This window comes from Nannobrachium achirus (genome assembly GCF_963921795.1).
Source record: "Nannobrachium achirus genome assembly, chromosome: 14".
NCBI lineage: Eukaryota > Metazoa > Chordata > Actinopteri > Myctophiformes > Myctophidae > Nannobrachium > Nannobrachium achirus.
The window spans coordinates 8,145,922-8,165,174 of record NC_137821.1 but is presented as its reverse complement, the minus strand read 5'-3'; the positions used below and the strand labels follow the sequence as shown (position 1 = coordinate 8,165,174).

The 19,253-nt window shown below is 44.4% G+C and overlaps 1 protein-coding gene across 1 annotated transcript in view; it reads left to right on the top strand.

Moving 5' to 3' along the window:
• mllt3 (MLLT3 super elongation complex subunit) overlaps window positions 1-19,253 on the top strand; it is a gene marked incomplete at its 3' end in the record, with an annotated part of 127,820 nt that overhangs the window by 51,153 nt on the left and 57,414 nt on the right. Inside the window, 4 exon segments of the mRNA XM_080742221.1 lie at window positions 1,099-1,181; window positions 2,776-2,919; window positions 10,409-10,447; window positions 13,001-13,129. Coding sequence (XP_080598347.1) covers window positions 1,099-1,181; window positions 2,776-2,919; window positions 10,409-10,447; window positions 13,001-13,129 — 395 coding nt within the window.

Here is a 19,253-nt window from a genome sequence, read left to right as displayed (position 1 = left end):
ATTCCCAGTTCGATCCCCCAGAGTGTGTGTGGAAGTGTCAAGACACTGAACCCTTAGTTGCTCCCGGTGAGCAGGTTGGTGCCTTGCTTGGTTTCCTTCGCCATTGGTGTATGTCATGCACCAGGAATAATGCACCACAAAAGAGGGAGTCCACACAAGTCAAAAACGTTTAAACTATTATTTATTACTTAAATTAAATGAAATAATGCAATGGTCAAACATAAAGGCAAGTGAGGTGTGAGCAAGTCAGTAGTCAGTGGTGTCTGCAGTGTATGCGTGTGTGTAGTGTGCCGTGTGCGTGTTGTAGTAAGGTGTGTAAAAGAGAACTAAACAAAAGGCTTAGGCCACAAACCGGCCATGTGGCTCCCTGAGCATGACCTGCTCCTGGGAAGAGAGAGAGAGAGCCTGAGCTGGGGAGGAGGCCTTATACTCCCCAGACCACACCCCTCCAAGGTGTGCGCAAATGAGCTGACGGCCTGCTCTTCCCTGCCATGACACCGAGGCAGGCGCCTAGCCAACAGTGAGGCAGAGAGGGGCAGGGCCGTCACATGTATGAATGTAATGCACAATCTATGCAAAGCGCTTTGGATAAAGGCACTATATGAATGCACCATTTATCATTTACTTACTACAAATATGTTTATTTGGACATAATATTTGTCATATTTGTACATGATTCGGTACTCAATTATCAAGAAAGAAGAACTTTTTCTGAAAATCTGGCAGCCTCTGTTGGAAAGGTGGTCAGTCTCCCGTGACAGAGCCTGTGCTCGGGGTGGCCCCTCAAGTGCCTGAGAACAGTCTGGGTTATATATTACTGTATACCACTAAGATTATTACCTAATATTTTCTGTCTTGGATGCTGTCTACTTCTTCTTTTGTTTTGGCTGATTTGTTGTTTCTTTTCTTTGTTTTTCGTTTTTTTATTGTCTGTTATTGTCTTTTTGTTCGCTTGTCCTTGTCCCTTATACTTAAAAGGGGAAACACATTTATTGGACTGTACTTTAACCTGTAAGATACCCCCCAATTAAAAAACAATGTTAAAAATGACATTGTGGTGACCATAATGTTGATGTTGTCTTCCTCTTGTCATTGCAGTGTGCAAGGACCCCCCCTACAAGGTGGAGGAGTGTGGATACGCAGGCTTCATCTTGCCCATTGAAGTTTACTTCAGAAACAAGGTACATTTAATGATACAGTACCGTTGTTACATCGCAGCATGAGGCGTTGTGAGCTTGTAGATATGCTATGTTCGCCAAAGAGGTTTGGTGTAGAGGGGAAAAAGAGCAGACTCAGAGTAAAAGGTCAAGTTTATTAAGTAATGACAGCTCAAGTGGTTAAATATCTGAAAACACAAATTGACATGAATCCAAAATACACTCATGATTGTGCTGTCAAACGATGAAACTATATGGAATCTATGAACAGGTTGTGGGGGTTCCCTGCTTCATTTCTTTCTCAACGAAGGGTTGAAACATAGGTAAACATGGGCACTGTACGCACTTTTAAACTGTACAGACACTATTAAGGCCCTTTTCCACCGGCAGCGATAACGATGGCGATAACCATAAAATATCACAGCGATAATTATGCCTTCACATTGATGTCCGATAAAGTTATCGGACATCAATGTGAAGAGGCACCAATTAACAGCCGCTCGCGCAGAGCGCATCGCAAGCTGTTTGTCAGAGACCCAGTTCCATATCACTGTGATCTTAACCACATCGTTGTTGATCCTAACGATGTAGTTGTCGGCTATCGTTGTCTGTATCGGTGTTGGGTGGATGCTGCCGATCCACTTCAATTGAAAACCCACTTTTTTAAATCGTTATAGTCATCGTTATCGCTGCCGGTGGAAAAGAGCCTTTACACTGTATGCCGGTATTGTTGTTGTCTTTGTTGGGACTTGTCTTTGTGTGGCCTGCATGGTATGTGGGTCCACACTCTTGTTGGTCCCTGTGACCATGTCTTTGTGTGATACGTGCGAGTGCTCTTGGCACATGCATTTCATTGTATCTGTACTTGTATGGATATATGTGACAATAAACCTGAACCTGAACTAAGGGGTCCTTGGCCTGAAAACGTTGAAGACCCCTGGGTTAGGGTTTTAGGCTTATAACCACGCCCACCTGGGCTAAACACCACAGACAGAGCGAGTCCCACTCCCACCTTAACCCATTTAGAACGGGTACACATTATTGTGTATCATTATTTTATGCTTTAACTATTGAAAAATAGCAGATATACAAGCTCAGCGCGGCACCACAAGCTTGTAGATCTGCTATTTTTGAAAAATCATGAAAATTAGAATTTTCGACCCGATTCCATGAGTGTCTTTTGAATCCTTCTAAGGTTTTTTGGAAAAACCTATTTTTCTATGTCAGCAATCTGGCCAGCCATCGTCAAAGAAAAGGTCCTTTTCACTTCACTGGAGGTCAGTTAGTCTGTTTTTGAGAGACTACTATGACAGTGGTTCTCAAACCTTTTCATGTGAAGGACCCCCAAAATGATATTTATTTGGCCACGGACCCCCATCTCAAAATATCTAGTTCCAGGGACCACCCAGAAGCAAATTTCGAATTACAAACGTTCGCTTTGAAAATACATCTATTCAAAGATTTGCACACATTTTCACGACTTTTTCAAAAATAGCAGCTTGTACAGTATATCTGCTATTTTTCACTGGTTAAAGCATTCAATAATCACCATTCCATGTTCAGTCATGATACTTCCTTGTTGTCTTCCCTCCATGCTGTGACGGCCCCCGGCCTCCAGGAGGAGCCCAAGAAGGTGCGCTTCGACTACGACCTGTTCCTGCACCTGGACGGCCATCCCCCGGTCAACCACCTCCGCTGTGAGAAGCTCACCTTCAACAACCCCACCGAGGAGTTCAGACGCAAGCTGCTCAAAGCCGGAGGGGTAGGAGAGAGGGAGGGAGAGATGGGATAGAGGGAGGGAGGGATGGAGGGAGGGAGAGGGAGGGATGGGATAGACGGAGGGAGGGAGGGAGGGATTGACTTTTATTTTCAACATATTGACATAAAAACGTTTATTTTCTAATGTTGTCGATTAACACTTTCCAAGCCCCGCCAGAAACCCCTGAACAGAGGTACTGCCGTGGAATCTGCTATTTATTTATAAACATAATTTAAAAAAGCAAAGCACGAAATCATAACAACACGCTCAGATCACTCCGCGCAAGCCAGCAAACCATGCATGAAAGAGTTTTTTTGGTTGTCCAACCTTTTTTCATGGTGCTGTAGGCAGTTCTTCTCCGGTCATTAACATGGAGCGATACGGGGGAAACGGCGATAATGAACAGCACCCGAAAATACAATCCGTCTTCTGTGCACGCACATCGATCTAATCCAATGCAATCCACTCATTCCGAAGCCTTGATTTCGTCTGTCGTCTGATCGAAAATGATGAGGAGACGCGCTGGCCAAGTGGCTGCATACACAATACAAGGGCACGTAATGGCCGTCCGTGGACACCAGTTGCTCCCTAGCAGATGACGTCATCACTCTCCGACGCGATCACGTCTCAGGAGCTCTCTTAAAGAGACAGAGCACGACCGGCGACTGTATTTTAAAAAAAATTATAATTAATTTCATAAATTACGGGAAAGTACGGGAAAGTTCGAGCGGCGCACTGGGTGGTCCGGACAAGTACGGGCAAGTACGGCCCGGCTTAGAAAGTGTGTTAAAGGGTGTACAGTGCCCTGCCAGCCTCATCCTTCTCTCTCTGACCTTGTCTGTGAGCCGTGGTAGATCCCCGTAGAGCAGTGGATCTCAATTTCTTTTGGTCTCAGGTCACCACTGTAAATAACCTTTTCATCTACGGCTCTCCTTAATTAATTACATTGTCATTTATAGCACCTTAAATTGTCACATACTGTCATATCACAGTATGTAAATATGTATATATTTTGCCTCCTAAGAGACAGTATGTCACGAGTAAAACGATTAGTTTCCATTATACGACAGACTGAAAATAACTTCCTAATTGTCATTTACTTACACTTGAACCCCAGCATCCATATTCTGGGGGGAACTTTCACCAAGAATAGCAGATCTACAATAGCCTTGCGTAGCCAGACGAATCTGCCATTCGCAAACACAACTTGTGTGATATTGTCTGGCGACGTGAGGCTAGATCTACAAGCTCACAATGCGTCACATTGGGTGCGTTTATATGCATATTCAGAATGGCATTCAGAATGAACTTATTCCGAATAGAGCTTCATACCCAAACGTTTACATGGAACCTGAATACAGCCTAGAGTCTAGACGTATAATAGACGGACATTGTTTAGTGGGAAGTATCCCTCATTCCACTGTCGTTTACATAACCAAAGGATTCATTCGGAATAGAACTTTGGGCATGCGCAAAGTAGACTTCAGGTCGGAGAAGGGCGGGGGCAGTTCAGACAGCAGTTAATTCCGAATGGAGCGTTTATATGACAAATGTATCCCGATTGAAACGGCATAAACCACCTCTTCAGACCAGAATGAAAATTCATTCGGGTCAGACCGGAATGGCCATTCCTAAACGTTTATATGAGCATTTCTATTCTGAATGAGCAGTCATTCCGAATATAAGTGGAATACATCTGTGTATATAAACGCACCCATTGGGTGCGTTTATATGCACAGATGTATTGGTCATGTAAACGACAGTGGAATGAGGGATACTTGTATTCAGGTCCCATGTAAACGTTTGGGTATGAAGCTCTATTCGGAATAAGTTCATTCTGAATGCCATTCTGAATGTGCATATAAACGCACCCATTGTGTGTGGATGAGGGTTTTGATGGCTATGCATCTGCGCCTAATCACACTACAGTGACGTCATTACGTGCGCGTCCCGCGTCTCTGACGCATTCACGTTGCCTAGAGACGCATTCACGTCAGTGTTCTGGGGTCCCACGGACGCATCGCCACACGTGAAAATAATTTACCACGTCGCGAAAAAAAATATACTTGAAAAAGTCCACAGACGCCACCATTGTTCATGGGTGAAGGCATGCTACTTTACGCTATGTTAACACAAATGAAATCTGCGTAGAAAGTCTTAAAACAGACGATAGAACTAACGACAGTGTGTTTTGAACGCCATTTTGTGTGTCTGTCCGTGCATGGTCACAGAATTCAATGGGTGCCTGAGTTTTAGCGTAGCACCGGGCCGCTCTCTGACCATAGTGGCACAGGGTGTTAGGTGATACACCAAAAAGGGTTCCCCCACAGAACGTGTATGGCAAAGCACGGCGCAGACACGTGACGTGCTCACTGCTCATTGCTCAGACAGCGACCCCGCCTCCTCTCCCCCTGTCCTCTTCATCCTCTTCATTCAATAACAACTGGATACACGCGCTATTGTTTATAGATGTGGTGGATATTGGACAACGTGTTAGAAGCCACACAGGTCTTCATTGCGTCTTTACAACAATAGCGACGATTAACGTCGTGGTGAACATGGTCAAATAACCTTTATTGGCTCAACTACAACACGGAGGAAGCAAGCTAGCCTAGCATGTATGCTATCTGAGATAGTATGTATGTAGCCTAGGCTGCCTAACTGTTTGATTGATTATAGTGTTTTCGTGGCGGCGCCGTCCCTTAGGTGGTCCGCCGGGGCAGCGGACCACCGCGGCCGCCTGTGCCTTGCCCTCCCGCATCCATAGAGGGGCGGCACGTCCCTCTATGATCAACCGTTCAAAACAAAAGTAGCCGATCTACAAGCAATCCCAATGCATGTTTTTGACCCAGTCCACTGGTTCTCTGTACAGCAGAGCAAACACAAGCACGGCAGAGACCATTTCCCCCATACAAACAGGAGACATCACTGAGAAGATCTATATATTATCGATGTATATAAAATAACAGGTGGCTGTTGATTATGAAGACTCTGTAAAAGCTTCTATCTGCGCCCCCAAGTGGTCAACATCCGATATTACCGGTTCGGTATAAAAAAAATCAAACCGTCACATGACTATTTGGAAGTATTAAAATTGTAAGATTTGGAATTGTGGTCCATTTCTTTCAGACACATTTCTACGTAACATGAACATAACCATATAATAACCAATTCAAGTTAAATGCTGCACTTTGTCAAAAATGACATGACGCGTTGAATTTTTGTGGGACCCATAAAATATCCCTGGGACTCATCCGAAAGACCCTCCTTGGGTCCCGGGACTCATTACATTAAAAACCTATTAACATCACTGCACTATCAGGTTTTATGTCTCAATAATGACCGGCTGGCCATAAATTATCCCTTGCATATTGTGGTATCCAGGAAAACACTGCCAAACTTGAAGCCAAAATAACATTGTTTTCATTTGAAAGGCCCTCTACTGTACAGTACTGTACTCATGTAGTATAGGCTACATCTCAATCTATTATGTTAGGTGCAATAAATCAGCAGCTTTTCAGTGAGTGGGATGATAATGATAATGTTGGGTGGCTCGTTTCATTATTTTAGGGGAGGGGGGAAACACTGTCGTTGTGTGGGCCTGGTGGGACACACCCACCCACCGCCGCTCGTTGATGTACGTTTTCCCCCCCGCGGCCGCGGAAGACCTTTTTAGTCATAAGAATCCTTTGCTTCTTGACAGCCAGGAATGTCAGCGTGGACGGGGGTCCGTGTCAGCACATGAGAAGGACCCCCCCTCCCCCCTCCTCCAGGGCTATGGGGAGCAGAGGGGGGGGGGGGGTATGGGGGGAGGTGGGGAGGGGGGGATACATAAATAAAAGTGCACTTGGCTAACGGTCATAAAACACTTTCTGACAGCGGTGGTCCGCTGGCCGCGGGCCAAGAAGCGGAGGCCTAGAGCCCAAAGCCTCTGCTCTGGAGTGTCCAACAGGACGGGACGGGACGGGCCCGGAGGGGTGGGCTGCTCACATGGCACACTGGGGGGGCTTCAGGGGAGCTTGGACATCCATGTAACCCACGGTCAACCATATATTTTTATCCCATTTAGAGCAGGAACCCCCTGTACGTAACTATGCCTTTCAATCAGTGAACCCCTTTTGGTCTGTAGTTGTTGCTACTGTAGAGTATAGTAATGTTTTTTGAAGCGGTGGCTTTGTGTGTCCCGTACATGTCCATATATGGTCATTCCAGTCCAGAATGAACAGGTTTTATCTGTCCCGTACATCCAGAATATGTGTGTATCGTCCGTCCCGGTCTGATGATTGGATGATTAAAAATGTCCAATGAGACCATACTTTGAGGATTGGTCAAGCTTCACATGACAATTCGGCCCTCCAGATAAAATCATTCATTCATTCAGAATTGGAAGAATGTATAGATCACACGTTCATAGCTCTAGAATAAAAGTTCACCGATTCACTTCGAACCAAGGTTTGATTTTTGAATAAATATTTGAAATTGTTCCATAAACAGGATTTAGAAGGCGTTTTTAGAATCGGCCTCAGGTCTAAAAGGGTTAAATAAATGCTCTTATACTCTTATACTCTTTGACATATACTTACCGTGCACAAATACATATTAATTTGGGGGTCCTGGACATGAAAACGTTTGGTAACTACAGGTCTAAACCTGATTAGGAAGGAAGCCCAAATAAGAAAACCAGCCCAAAAACCTGCAGCCTGCCCCTGAACTGTCTGGCCTTGCTGACCGGGCACCTAGGCTATATTGTAGCCTGACAGTGCATCGCAGGTTCGACTCCCGTTCCTGACAATCTCTACTGCATTTTCTCTCCCCATTTCCCTCTCACTGTTGCCTGTACATCTTCACTAATACACTACCCTAACAGCACAGCGATGCATTTGCGACCTCTGTAAAAATGTAGGCGCTATGTAGCATTGGGAGCGTTCGCTCATTGGGAAGATGCTTTTGTGACGTCGCTTGCAAATTTAGCTCCTCGTTCGCGCAGCGACGTCGCAAATGCATCTTCCCAGTGAGCAGACGCTCCCGACGCTACACAGCGCCTACATTGTTACAGAGGGAGAGACGCTACACAGCGCCTACATTGTTACAGAGGGAGAGACGCTACACAGCGCCTACATTGTTACAGGGGGAGAGACGCTACACAGCGCCTACATTGTTACAGGGGGAGAGACGCTACACAGCGCCTACATTGTTACAGGGGGAGAGACGCTACACAGCGCCTACATTGTTACAGGGGGAGAGACGCTACACAGCGCCTACATTGTTACAGAGGGAGAGACGCTACACAGCGCCTACATTGTTACAGGGGGAGAGACGCTACACAGCGCCTACATTGTTACAGGGGGAGAGACGCTACACAGCGCCTACATTGTTACAGGGGGAGAGACGCTACACAGCGCCTACATTGTTACAGGGGGAGAGACGCTACACAGCGCCTACATTGTTACAGAGGGAGAGACGCTACACAGCGCCTACATTGTTACAGAGGGAGAGACGCTACACAGCGCCTACATTGTTACAGAGGGAGAGACGCTACACAGCGCCTACATTGTTACAGAGGGAGAGACGCTACACAGCGCCTACATTGTTACAGAGGGAGAGACGCTACACAGCGCCTACATTGTTACAGAGGGAGAGACGCTACACAGCGCCTACATTGTTACAGAGGGAGAGACGCTACACAGCGCCTACATTGTTTCAGAGGGAGAGACGCTACACAGCGCCTACATTGTTACAGGGGGAGACGCTACACAGCGCCTACATTGTTACAGGGGGAGACGCTACACAGCGCCTACATTGTTACAGAGGGAGAGACGCTACACAGCGCCTACATTGTTACAGAGGGAGACGCTACACAGCGCCTACATTGTTACAGGGGGAGAGCAGGCATCGGTGTTATGTCGCTGTGCTGTCTGCGTAGAAAAGCAAAGAGAAAAACCTGCAACTACCAATATTTACAAGCAACTTTACTGAAAAAAAACAAGCCCAGAATAGTTTATATTAAGCAGAAATGGCAACGCTGGTTTGATCTATGTTCTGGGGCAGCTTGAAGCCCGGGTCGCTCTGCGCCTTCAATCCTGGTTATCGGAGAACACGTTTGTTTTCACTGCACGTACCGTCAAATCACTCACTCCTCCGCGGCGCTCCGACACATTTTAGCGGACGTTAGGCCTCATTTAAAAACACTGCTGCTAATGACGTGTGTGTGTGTGTGTGTGTGTGTGTGTGTGTGTGTGTGTGTGTGTGTGTGTGTGTGTGTGTGTGTGTGTGTGTGTGTGTGTGTGTGTGTGTGTGTGTGTGTGTGTGTGTGTGTGTGTGTGTGTGTGTGTGTGCGATTCTTTCTGACACATGGCCAAAGTGATCTCATTGGCAGAGTGGTTCTATTTACACTTAAGGGCATTTAGCAAGGTGCTCCCATCCAGAGCCTCTTCCTCAGTGCCAGATCAGAGCGATAAGCACAGCAAGCAATGAATTCTAGTCAACAAACAGCAGAGTAATTACTATACTCTAAGTACAGCAGAGAATAATGTATAGTGCTTCTAAGGAACTAGGATGCCAGGTAAACATCAAACCTACAGTATAGGTATGCACCTGCATAAAGTGAGTGGCAAATCGAGTGGCAAAGTGAGTTTAACGTTGTTTAACGTTGTTTAATGCCATTTTCTTTTTGGATGTATGGGCTGTCAAGGCCAGAAAGTAGTTTGTTGCCTGCACTCAGTAGGCGTTCCTGCATAACTTCTGGGTATGATGATGATGTCACACGCATACCCTCTAAACGACTACGCCATCTCAATACAATTCTGTACTTTTTGTGGTCAAGAAATACCACATTTGTTGTATCGTGTGTCGGGTGGAAACCTCATGCCGATGTTTCCTGTTGAGATTGGCAGATTTCACCCAGGTTTTTTCATCTCACTCACGTCACTTTGTCGGCTGACCTCACTCGGCAACAAAATAAATAGAAAATACAAAAATAAAACAATTCACAGGAGTCAAGCAGTGATCACCCCATGATGTGCACTGCAATGTAGTTTCAAATGCACTGCTTAAAACAGAAAAAAAAGACCCGTGTGACGTGTGATTTTGGCATGTTGCCCAAGGAAATGTGCCAATCTCAATAGGAAACAATAGTATATGTCCCCATTATGTCCAAAACTGTTACTTTTCAGGATTCAAATAAAAAAATGGCAAAAGCAGCAGATCTACAAGCTCAAACATGCAGCTTCATGCAATGTTTCGAGCTTGTAGATCTGCTACTTCGATGCTTTTTGTGACATTGTGGTGTGATCAAGTAGTAGGTAGGGCATTGATTTACGACAAAACACAAAGTTTGAATATGGAGATAAGAGGTTTCTGGCCTGATGGCAACGATATCAAATAATTGTGAGGACCAATAATTATATGAAGATTAGGTTGGAAAGTCTTCCAGTGCTGTACAGGATTCACTGTAAGTCTCTGTCCACTAACGATGTGTCTTTGTCCTTCACAGCAACGAGATCCTCACAAAAGAACCTCAGAAGACTCTAAAGTAAGATTTCTAACATGCTTTTTGAGTAAAAACAGGTTTGCAAGTTACTTTGATTAATAGATTTTTTTGACAAATCATTCTGTACTGTATGTAACAAAGCACACTGAACATAATAATTGATGCTGAGCCCACATAAGGAACAGAAAGTCTGCTTAATGAGTCAGAAAGTCTGAATCTACCTAACTATTCTCCCAACACTGCTGATTTATCCTGCCCAGTTGCCAATGTTCTCAGCCAGAATGCTTGTTGCATTCAAAACCATTGCTGCCTAAGTCAAGAAGTTGACTTGCTGTGAACCACTTTCTGCCCAAGTAATTTTTTGGAATGTAATAAGCATTCTGATTGGCTATAGGACATAGGCAATAAGGCACAATGGTGCAGCAGTGTTAGGAGTAGGGTTGCCAACTCCCAGAGTTTCAAATACGGGACACCTCCTAATGACACTTGCGGCGCCATTAAATCGTGTATTTTCGCTTATGAAGTTGGCTAAAATGTGTATTTTCCTATATTAAATGATATTTTTCCTTTCACAATTAATTCGGGTGTCTTTGGGCCACCTAACCTATTACCTTAAAATCATGTAGTGTAGTCCTATATTGTAATTCTCTCAATTTTCCAAAACATATAGCCTAGGTCTACCTGGTTCTTATGTGCCCACTCTCTGGTTACCCAACACTAGTTTAATCATATTGGCATACAGTAATAACCATTAGGTTTTAAAAACAAAATCAACGCATGCTTATGTTATTTCACATACCAACCTTTCTGGGGTCACTTTAGTTGGCAGACAAGACTACTGTAGTGGTCCCAGGAATACAATCCATGGCTTATTTTCTGCTTGCTTGCCTGCTTTTTCACCTTGTTGTTTAGGCTATCACCTATCATGGATTCATGTCTAATCCGTTTGTACACAATCTTCTGTCACACGTTTTTTTAAGACATTAAACAATGTTCTGAGCCGAGTACTGTCGTATCCTCGCTCGCCTCGCTCGCACGCACTCTCGCGCAGGCAACTTGTGGACTGGACCTACAGCCCATGGGAAGGGATTGTGTAGGGGGCGGAGACTGTGTCTTAGCAACACTGTGTTAATAAGCCAATGGGCTGCCTACAAACAGCGCAGCGCCTCACTCAGCAATGGGATGCAGCACTTGTCTCAGAGGAGAGCAGAGTGGAAGCTCACTGACAGACAGAATCGCTGTCATTTCTCAATTAAATCATCCCGTCATTCATATTTATCCCCCAACCTTCAAATACGGGACAAAGAGCGTCCCGTTTCAGTTCAATACGGGACACGTCTTTTAGTTTAAAAAAAAAGGGAAGATCCCGTATTTACGGGACGGTTGGTAACCCTAGTTAGGAGAGTAGAGCTACTTGGGCATAAATGTCAATTTGACCAAAAGGTGATTTGGGCAATTATGCCATGATGCGCTATGCTACATACAGTATATGGTGCATTGGAACAGCTGTGTTATCGTTGTCTCTGCCCCCTCTGGCCCTCCTGTTAGCCATGTGTAATGACTGTCTGTAGGCGACTCCAGCAATAACAGGCAATCTGAGGCCCTTTCAATGTGTGCCTTGTAGCCGTGTGCTGCTCTTGGCACAGAGGAGAGCCGTGCGCTAACCGCTAATACATTAGCCTTCCTTAAAGGCTCAACCAAAACAAAAAAGCGGTCTTCTTTAGTTCACCTTGGACCGTTACTAAATAACCGCAAGAGTTTAAATCTGTTAAAAGATAAATTAACCACATGAACCCTATAAGCTATAAGCGTCCTTATCCGAGGGGGGAGGGGGGGGGGGGGGGGGGGCGTAATGTCGTAATGGACGGGAAATATATAGTCGGAAGGTTTGCCAAAGACAGCAGATCTACAAGCTTGTAGCGTCATAGCGGGCGAACAGCCAGTGAAAATAGATCTACAAGCTTGTAACGCCATAGCGGGCAAACAGCCAGTGAAAATAAGCCAACGTTGGCCAAAAACCTCTGCATCGGTGGCAGCCCACCTACAGTATACTGTGATTATTTGTATTAATCAGAATCATATCAGATGGAACATTAATATTAACCCATTTAGAACGGGTACACATTATAGTGTATTATTATTTTATTCTTTAACAATTTTTTTTTAAATCGTGAAAATTAGAATTTTGACCCGATTCTATAAGTGTATTTTGAATCCTTCTAAGGTTTTTTTGACGATGGCCAGCCATCGTCAAAGAAAAGGTCCTTTTCACTTAAATGGAGCTCAGTCTGTTCTTGAGAGACTACTATGTCAGTGGTTCTCAAACCTTTTCATGTGAAGGACCCCCAAAATGATGGCCACGGACCCCCATTCAACATGCCAATATCCACCCCTAGTTAACATCATGGTGTGTGTGTGGGTATGTTCCAGGTGATGGTGATGCAGGAGGGTTGTTAACATCATGGTGTGTGTGTGGGTATGTTCCAGGTGATGGTGATGCAGGAGGGTTGTTAACATCATGGTGTGTGTGTGGGTATGTTCCAGGTGATGGTAGGGCTGTGTTAACATCATGGTATGTGTGTGGGTATGTTCCAGGTGATGGTGATGCAGGAAGGCTCCACCTCGCTGTCCGGCCAGCACCTCAAGCTGCCCACGCTGCCCAACAGCTCGCTGACCTCTGCCCTCTCCGACGCCAAGAAGAGCAAGAGCTTCCATGGCTCAAAGGTCAGTGGGGTCACTGTGTGTGAGGCGAAGGTCCTGCAGCCCTCTGGCTGCACAGAGCAGCGTACAGCTCGCTGCCTTGCTGCTTCCCCAGCACTGCTGCAAGAAGTGCACATACTGTAGTTTAGACTTAAAGTTATACCATGTAACTTTTTTTATAAAACAAATCTTAAAATTGTCCTAACTGTTCGCTAAAGTTTTAGAACCCCCACTCCGTTAATTTCAGCTTCTAAAGCCTTCTCTTTATATATTTTCTATGAGCCGTGAGGGGGGGAGAATTTCGCGGCAAAATGACGTCATCTGCATCATCTGTATACGTTGTGTATACGTTGGCCAATCATATCGCGGATCATAAACACATGGTACACTACCGGCCAATCACAGGCGTATCTGCAGTATCTTCAGGAAATAGCTTGCTTCAACAGCTTTGTTTACACTGGTCTAGAAGTCTAGCATGTAACTCCCCAACCGCTGCTCGTAGATGGACACGAGAGACCTCTATGGATGCGTCTCGGCGAGGCGAGGCGGACGCGGTGGTCTGAAGGCCCGGTCCGCGGCGAAAAAAGCAGACGCGACTGCGGTTTGCTATACTGCTACAGACCACTAGTTGAGCAACTTACACAGTATAGCTTTAACAATATTTACAACTCAGGCGTTCTGAACATATCGTTGATGCCTGTCGGGCAAGACAACCTTTATCTCCATATTCTAACTAACCTTTTGTGTTCTTCCCACGTAAACCCATTTAGACCTGAGGCCGACTGTAAAAACTGCCTGAGTTTTCTGAAAAACCGAGTTGAAAGAATTCAAAGATAAATGTGTTGAGATTAGCTGTTCCTATATGTAGATATTAATATACTGTATCTAATTATGTATAGATGGATATATTTATCTGTATAGATTTATCTTTAATACCTTTATCCAAGGTGCTTTACGGGGATTGTGCATTAGATTCACTCATTCACTCTCTCACTCACACGCACGCACGCACGCACGCACGCACGCACGCACGCACGCACGCACGCACGCACGCACGCACGCACACAGGTTTGCAATTACTACTTTGTGAGGACATTACACATAGTCTACTATATTTGTGGGGACATTCCATTCATTTTTAACCCTAACCCTAACCCTTAACCTAACCCCTAAACACCTTGTGGGGACGTATTAATTTGTCCCCACAAGGTTTTTTCCTCTGATTGTACTATCTTTGTGGGGACATGAGGTCCCCACAAAGTAGTAATTCCCTGTCCCCACACACACACACACACACACACACACACACACACACACACACACACACACACACACACACACACACACACACTGGGAACAACTAGTGGTTCAATGTATCCACAACTTTCCAACGTCCCATCGTGCATTACGCAGAAGGCGAGCGGCATTTCCGGTGTCACAGCCGAGTGTGATCTACAAGCTCACAACGGTTGCATCTGCGACGCGACGTGAGCTTGTATGTCTGCTGTTAACCGGAAGTGTCCCGCAGATAATGCTACAGTAAAGTCTTGCGGAAACAGGTGGATACACTATATACGTTGTAGGTGTTCCAGGTCTAAATGAACCCACCATCACACAAAAGCATAAAAAATGGCAGATCTACAAGCTTGAAATGCAGCGTGAAGCAACATGTTTTGAGCTTGTAGATCTGCTATTGTTGATCATTTTGAACGTGAATCCTGAAAAGTAACAAAGTTTTGCACATATGAGGTTTACTATTTACTACTACAGTAATGCAGATTTTGGTCTTTTATTTTGTAATCTTGTGCTCTGTCCTTCAATGCGGTACCTTTGTGATCTTGTGCTACAGTACATCATCAACAATCCAGCTTGTGAACTCAAAACCATTTTGGCATCAAGCAGTGCAATTTGAGGGGGGTGTAGCGTTGTTCTGACATTGCAATACTCCGACTTTGCGTTCTTCTGTCTCTCCCCATTGACTAACACTGTCTTTGACGCTAACCAGCTAACACTAACCAACTAACCCTAACCGCACGCCGGACTAACGAGACATCGAATTTTCCTAATGCTCCACAATTTTAGAGCTACTACTTTTCCCCCCCAAATCATAAATATAGCGTTTTTTTCATCCGATTGCTGCAGCAAGACCAATTACTTTTTTTTTCTTACCTCAACAATGGGTTTCTTTGAAACTTACTGTAATTTTCTTTTTAGGATTTGAATGAAACGGTCTAATAATTAACACCTGTGGTGTCTCGCCTCCACTGCTCTCTCAGAGTGCTTCTGGACATTGTGTGGCACAGAGTGAGCAATTTCACCCGCTGTGGTACAACAGAAGACTGAAAACCTTCGATTTTTGTATGATTTGTATGACACCAATTTTTTTTTACTGTGTGGCACCATACCGGCAAAGCAGTCTAGGTGTGTGTGTGTGCTCGTGTGAGAGACATTTCCATCAAATGGATATCAAAATGGTAGTCACTTTTGACCAGGAACAGTGAAGGTGTAACAACGTTGTTGAATAAATCACTGGTCAGAAAGTTGACCAGAATCTAGGGGTGGGACGATTCACTGACTCCAGTCCTGATTCGATACCATCTCCATACCTAGGGTGCAGATTCGATGTATATTGCCATTTAATTACAGTATATTATGAATCCTACTAGAATCCTTCCTGGCAGATGAGGTTCTGCTGTTCATGTGTCTGCACTTTTCAGAGCATCGTCTACTGTATCTGTCCCCGGTGCTTAAAGGGGTCGTTCAGCCAAGAAATTACTGTATCTATTGTTTACCTACAGTACCATGGTGGTTCAAGGTTCAAGGGTTCAAGGTTGTACTTTATTGTTACGTCTTTTGTACAGGTACATAAGAGTAAAACCTGTTTTTGTTTGGCATCCTTCAGACAATGCAGTGGTAAATCTAAATAACAGCAAACAATATAATAACAGCAAACCACATCGTCTTTTGACTCGTGCATGAGCAAAGAACAAGCTTGGCATCGTACCAACGGTTTTCATATTCTATCCTTAGTGACTAAGATTGGCTTCCAAAGTTTACAGGAGTGCTTCGTGTTGAACAAAATGCCTCAAATCATGAACACAGAGTGCGACAGGTTGCGCTATAAAAGGCCAATTTGTGTTTTTACCTATAACTCCACCCATCAGTGTAAAACCTTGTATGGGCACTTCCAAAAGGCCAAGGAAACGCGTCTGGCCTGCATTTGTTCTAATCTGCCTTTTATAGCGCCACCAGGAGGTCGACTTATGTGGAAAAAATGATATTAGTCCTTCTGATTTTAGGAGCGCTGCTATCATTTAGCATGCTGGACGCTAGCTGCACATGGTAACACTTTACAATGTAAACACACTGAGTCTGATGGATTACCACTGGAGCACTGGGTCACACACACATACGCACGCACGCACACGCACACACATGCATGCACACACATGTACTCACACGCACACACACACACACACACACACACACACACACACACACACACACACACACACACACACACACACACACACACACACACGTACACACACGTACACACACGTACATGCACACATACACACACAGACAGACACATGCACTTGTGTACATACAGTATACATTCACACACACACTATCATGCACATGCACTCGCGGCCAAATCTGTGGACATTATTGTTCACCAGTGTCTCACTGCGTGAGCAACTGCGTGCTTTAACACACCATTTGTTTGAGCCTCCCACACGCGCGCACACGCACACACACACACTCTGAGTTGGTGGAACACGTAATAGTACGTGGGCAGTTGTCTTTGTCCTGCGTTCGTTCGTAAGGATTTCTGTTTCGTTTTATAGCTACTGTGACCACGCACACTTTTACAGCAGGTATAAACGAGTGTGTGCCAACTTCCCACGAGTTAACGTTTTATAAGAGTATGACTATCAAATATCCAAATAAATATCAAACATGTCAAAATAGAAAGTGTTTTGACAGAGTGACTCATTCTCTTGTGTAAGTAAGAGACGTATCAAATGGCAGCAGTAATGCATACAGTCTATGGAACTGGGAATGTAATGTATATAATCTGTATGTCTCTGCTGTACTTGGCAGAGAAGCACTTTCTTCACAGAACTTTAATCATCAAAGTTTTTCGAAGAACTTTAATCATCGAACGTTCTTCAAAGATTTCAATTTCATTCTTTTTTTTATTGATTGATCGAATACTTGGTTAGTATATTTTATCTAATTTTATCTTTAGCTGTTTGAAATATAGCTGCACTACTGAATGCACTGTGAGCTTGTGGAGCTGCTATAAAAAACAAGATAAAGGAAAGATCTAGAAAACTGCGGAATGTGGAATAATTTGTACTTCTCTTATGCGGGTCCCCAGTATAAAACATTTTCATGTGGGCGTCTGCGGACCGCATACTGTACATATTCGTCTCTGTCGGGAAGCCTCATATAAACTCTGCACAAGAAGAAAGGAAACTTGATTTCGGTCCATTATATCTCCCCTTTAATAATACCAATTTGTATTGTGATTTATATCATTTTTATCGTTGATTCGTCACCTTTACAACAAGGTACAGTTTGTAAGCATCGGGCATTCGTGGAATGAGCACCACAGCCAAACGTGTGGGTAGTGCCAACCCAAATTTTGCCAACATTCGGTCCATTATATCCCCCCTTTAATTAGGCCAATTGGTATTGTGTTTGATATCATTGTTATCGTTGATTTGTCACCTTTACAACGAGGTACAGCTTGTAAGGATCTGGCATTCAGAATGAGAAATATAGCCAAACGTCTGGGTAGCGCCCCTCCAAAAATTTACAAAATGCAGTACTTTTATTTTGGTGTTCACCTTTGTAGCTTGGAGCATTGAATGATTGCACTCTCCCACAGTAATAAGGAAAAGAAAAAAACAACACATATTGGCAATTTTTTACACTTTGTTAACATTATGCTCAGTGTCAGGGAAGCCTAAAACGAGAGTAAATGCCAGCAGAACAGTATATTGCAAGCCATTTTGGCAATATTTTGGTCGGCGCTACCCACACGTTTGGCTGTGTAGCTCATGCCTCGAATGCCCGATGCTTACAAGCTGTACCTCGTTGTAAAGGTGACAAATCAACGATAAGAATGATATAATACAATAATACAATACAATTGGTATTATTAAAACAAATATATATGAAAGGACTAGCAGATCTACAAGCTCAAAACGTGTTGTTTCGAGCTTGCCGATGATGATCAAGCATCCCCCCCAAAAAAAGTTAAAGGTGATACACCATGAAAATTCACTTTTCCTATTTTAAAACCTTTTTTTGGGGTCCCACTAGCACCTTCTATCCTCACAAAGTCCCATTTCAGACCGTTTTTCTTTCTCTGGTTTTGGGAAGTTGGATGTTAAAAGCATCCCACAGGTTCTCAAAACAGGCTGTCCAGATTTGCTGCCGTTTGTGACGTCATAAACGGCCGTTTTTGAAGAAAAAAAAATGTTTTCAAAAAGATTTTTTTTTTTGGGGGGGTGGCGCAGTTCAGGCCAAAGGTGGTACTGCAGCTTAAAATGCTCTGAGAGCCATTCAAAAATGAGAGGCTCTCTATTCAGGAGTGGTAATTTAGCCTCAAACCTTTTGAAAAACGTTTTTGGGACATAAACAATATGACAAATACTTTTTAAATGCATGGTGTATCACCTTTAACATATCGAGATATACATCCCTGGGGTCCTTGACATGGAAACGTTTGAGAACCACTATGTGTGTTTAAAAAGATGCCGCGGCTTCAGCAGTCAGTGAAACGATGGGCGGCCTCGCGGCACGGCGCGGTGCGCTGTCTAGGCTTATAGCCGCGTGTGTGTTTCACTATCTGGACACTTAAAGAAACCCGGGGGAGATAAACAAGCTTTTATGTCGGTTTCCCCTCCCAGGAGTGGAAGTATGTGCGGTGCACAAAGTTTGGTGGCTGTGTGTGTGTGTGTGTGTGTGTGTGTGTGTGTGTGTGTGTGTGTGTGTGTGTGTGTGTGTGTGTGTGTGTGTGTGTGTGTGTGTGTGTGTGTGTGTGTGTGTGTGTGTGTGTGTGTGTGTGTGTGTGTGTGTGTGTGTGTGTGTGTGTGTGTGTGTGCGCGTGCTTGCATGTGTGTGTGTGTGT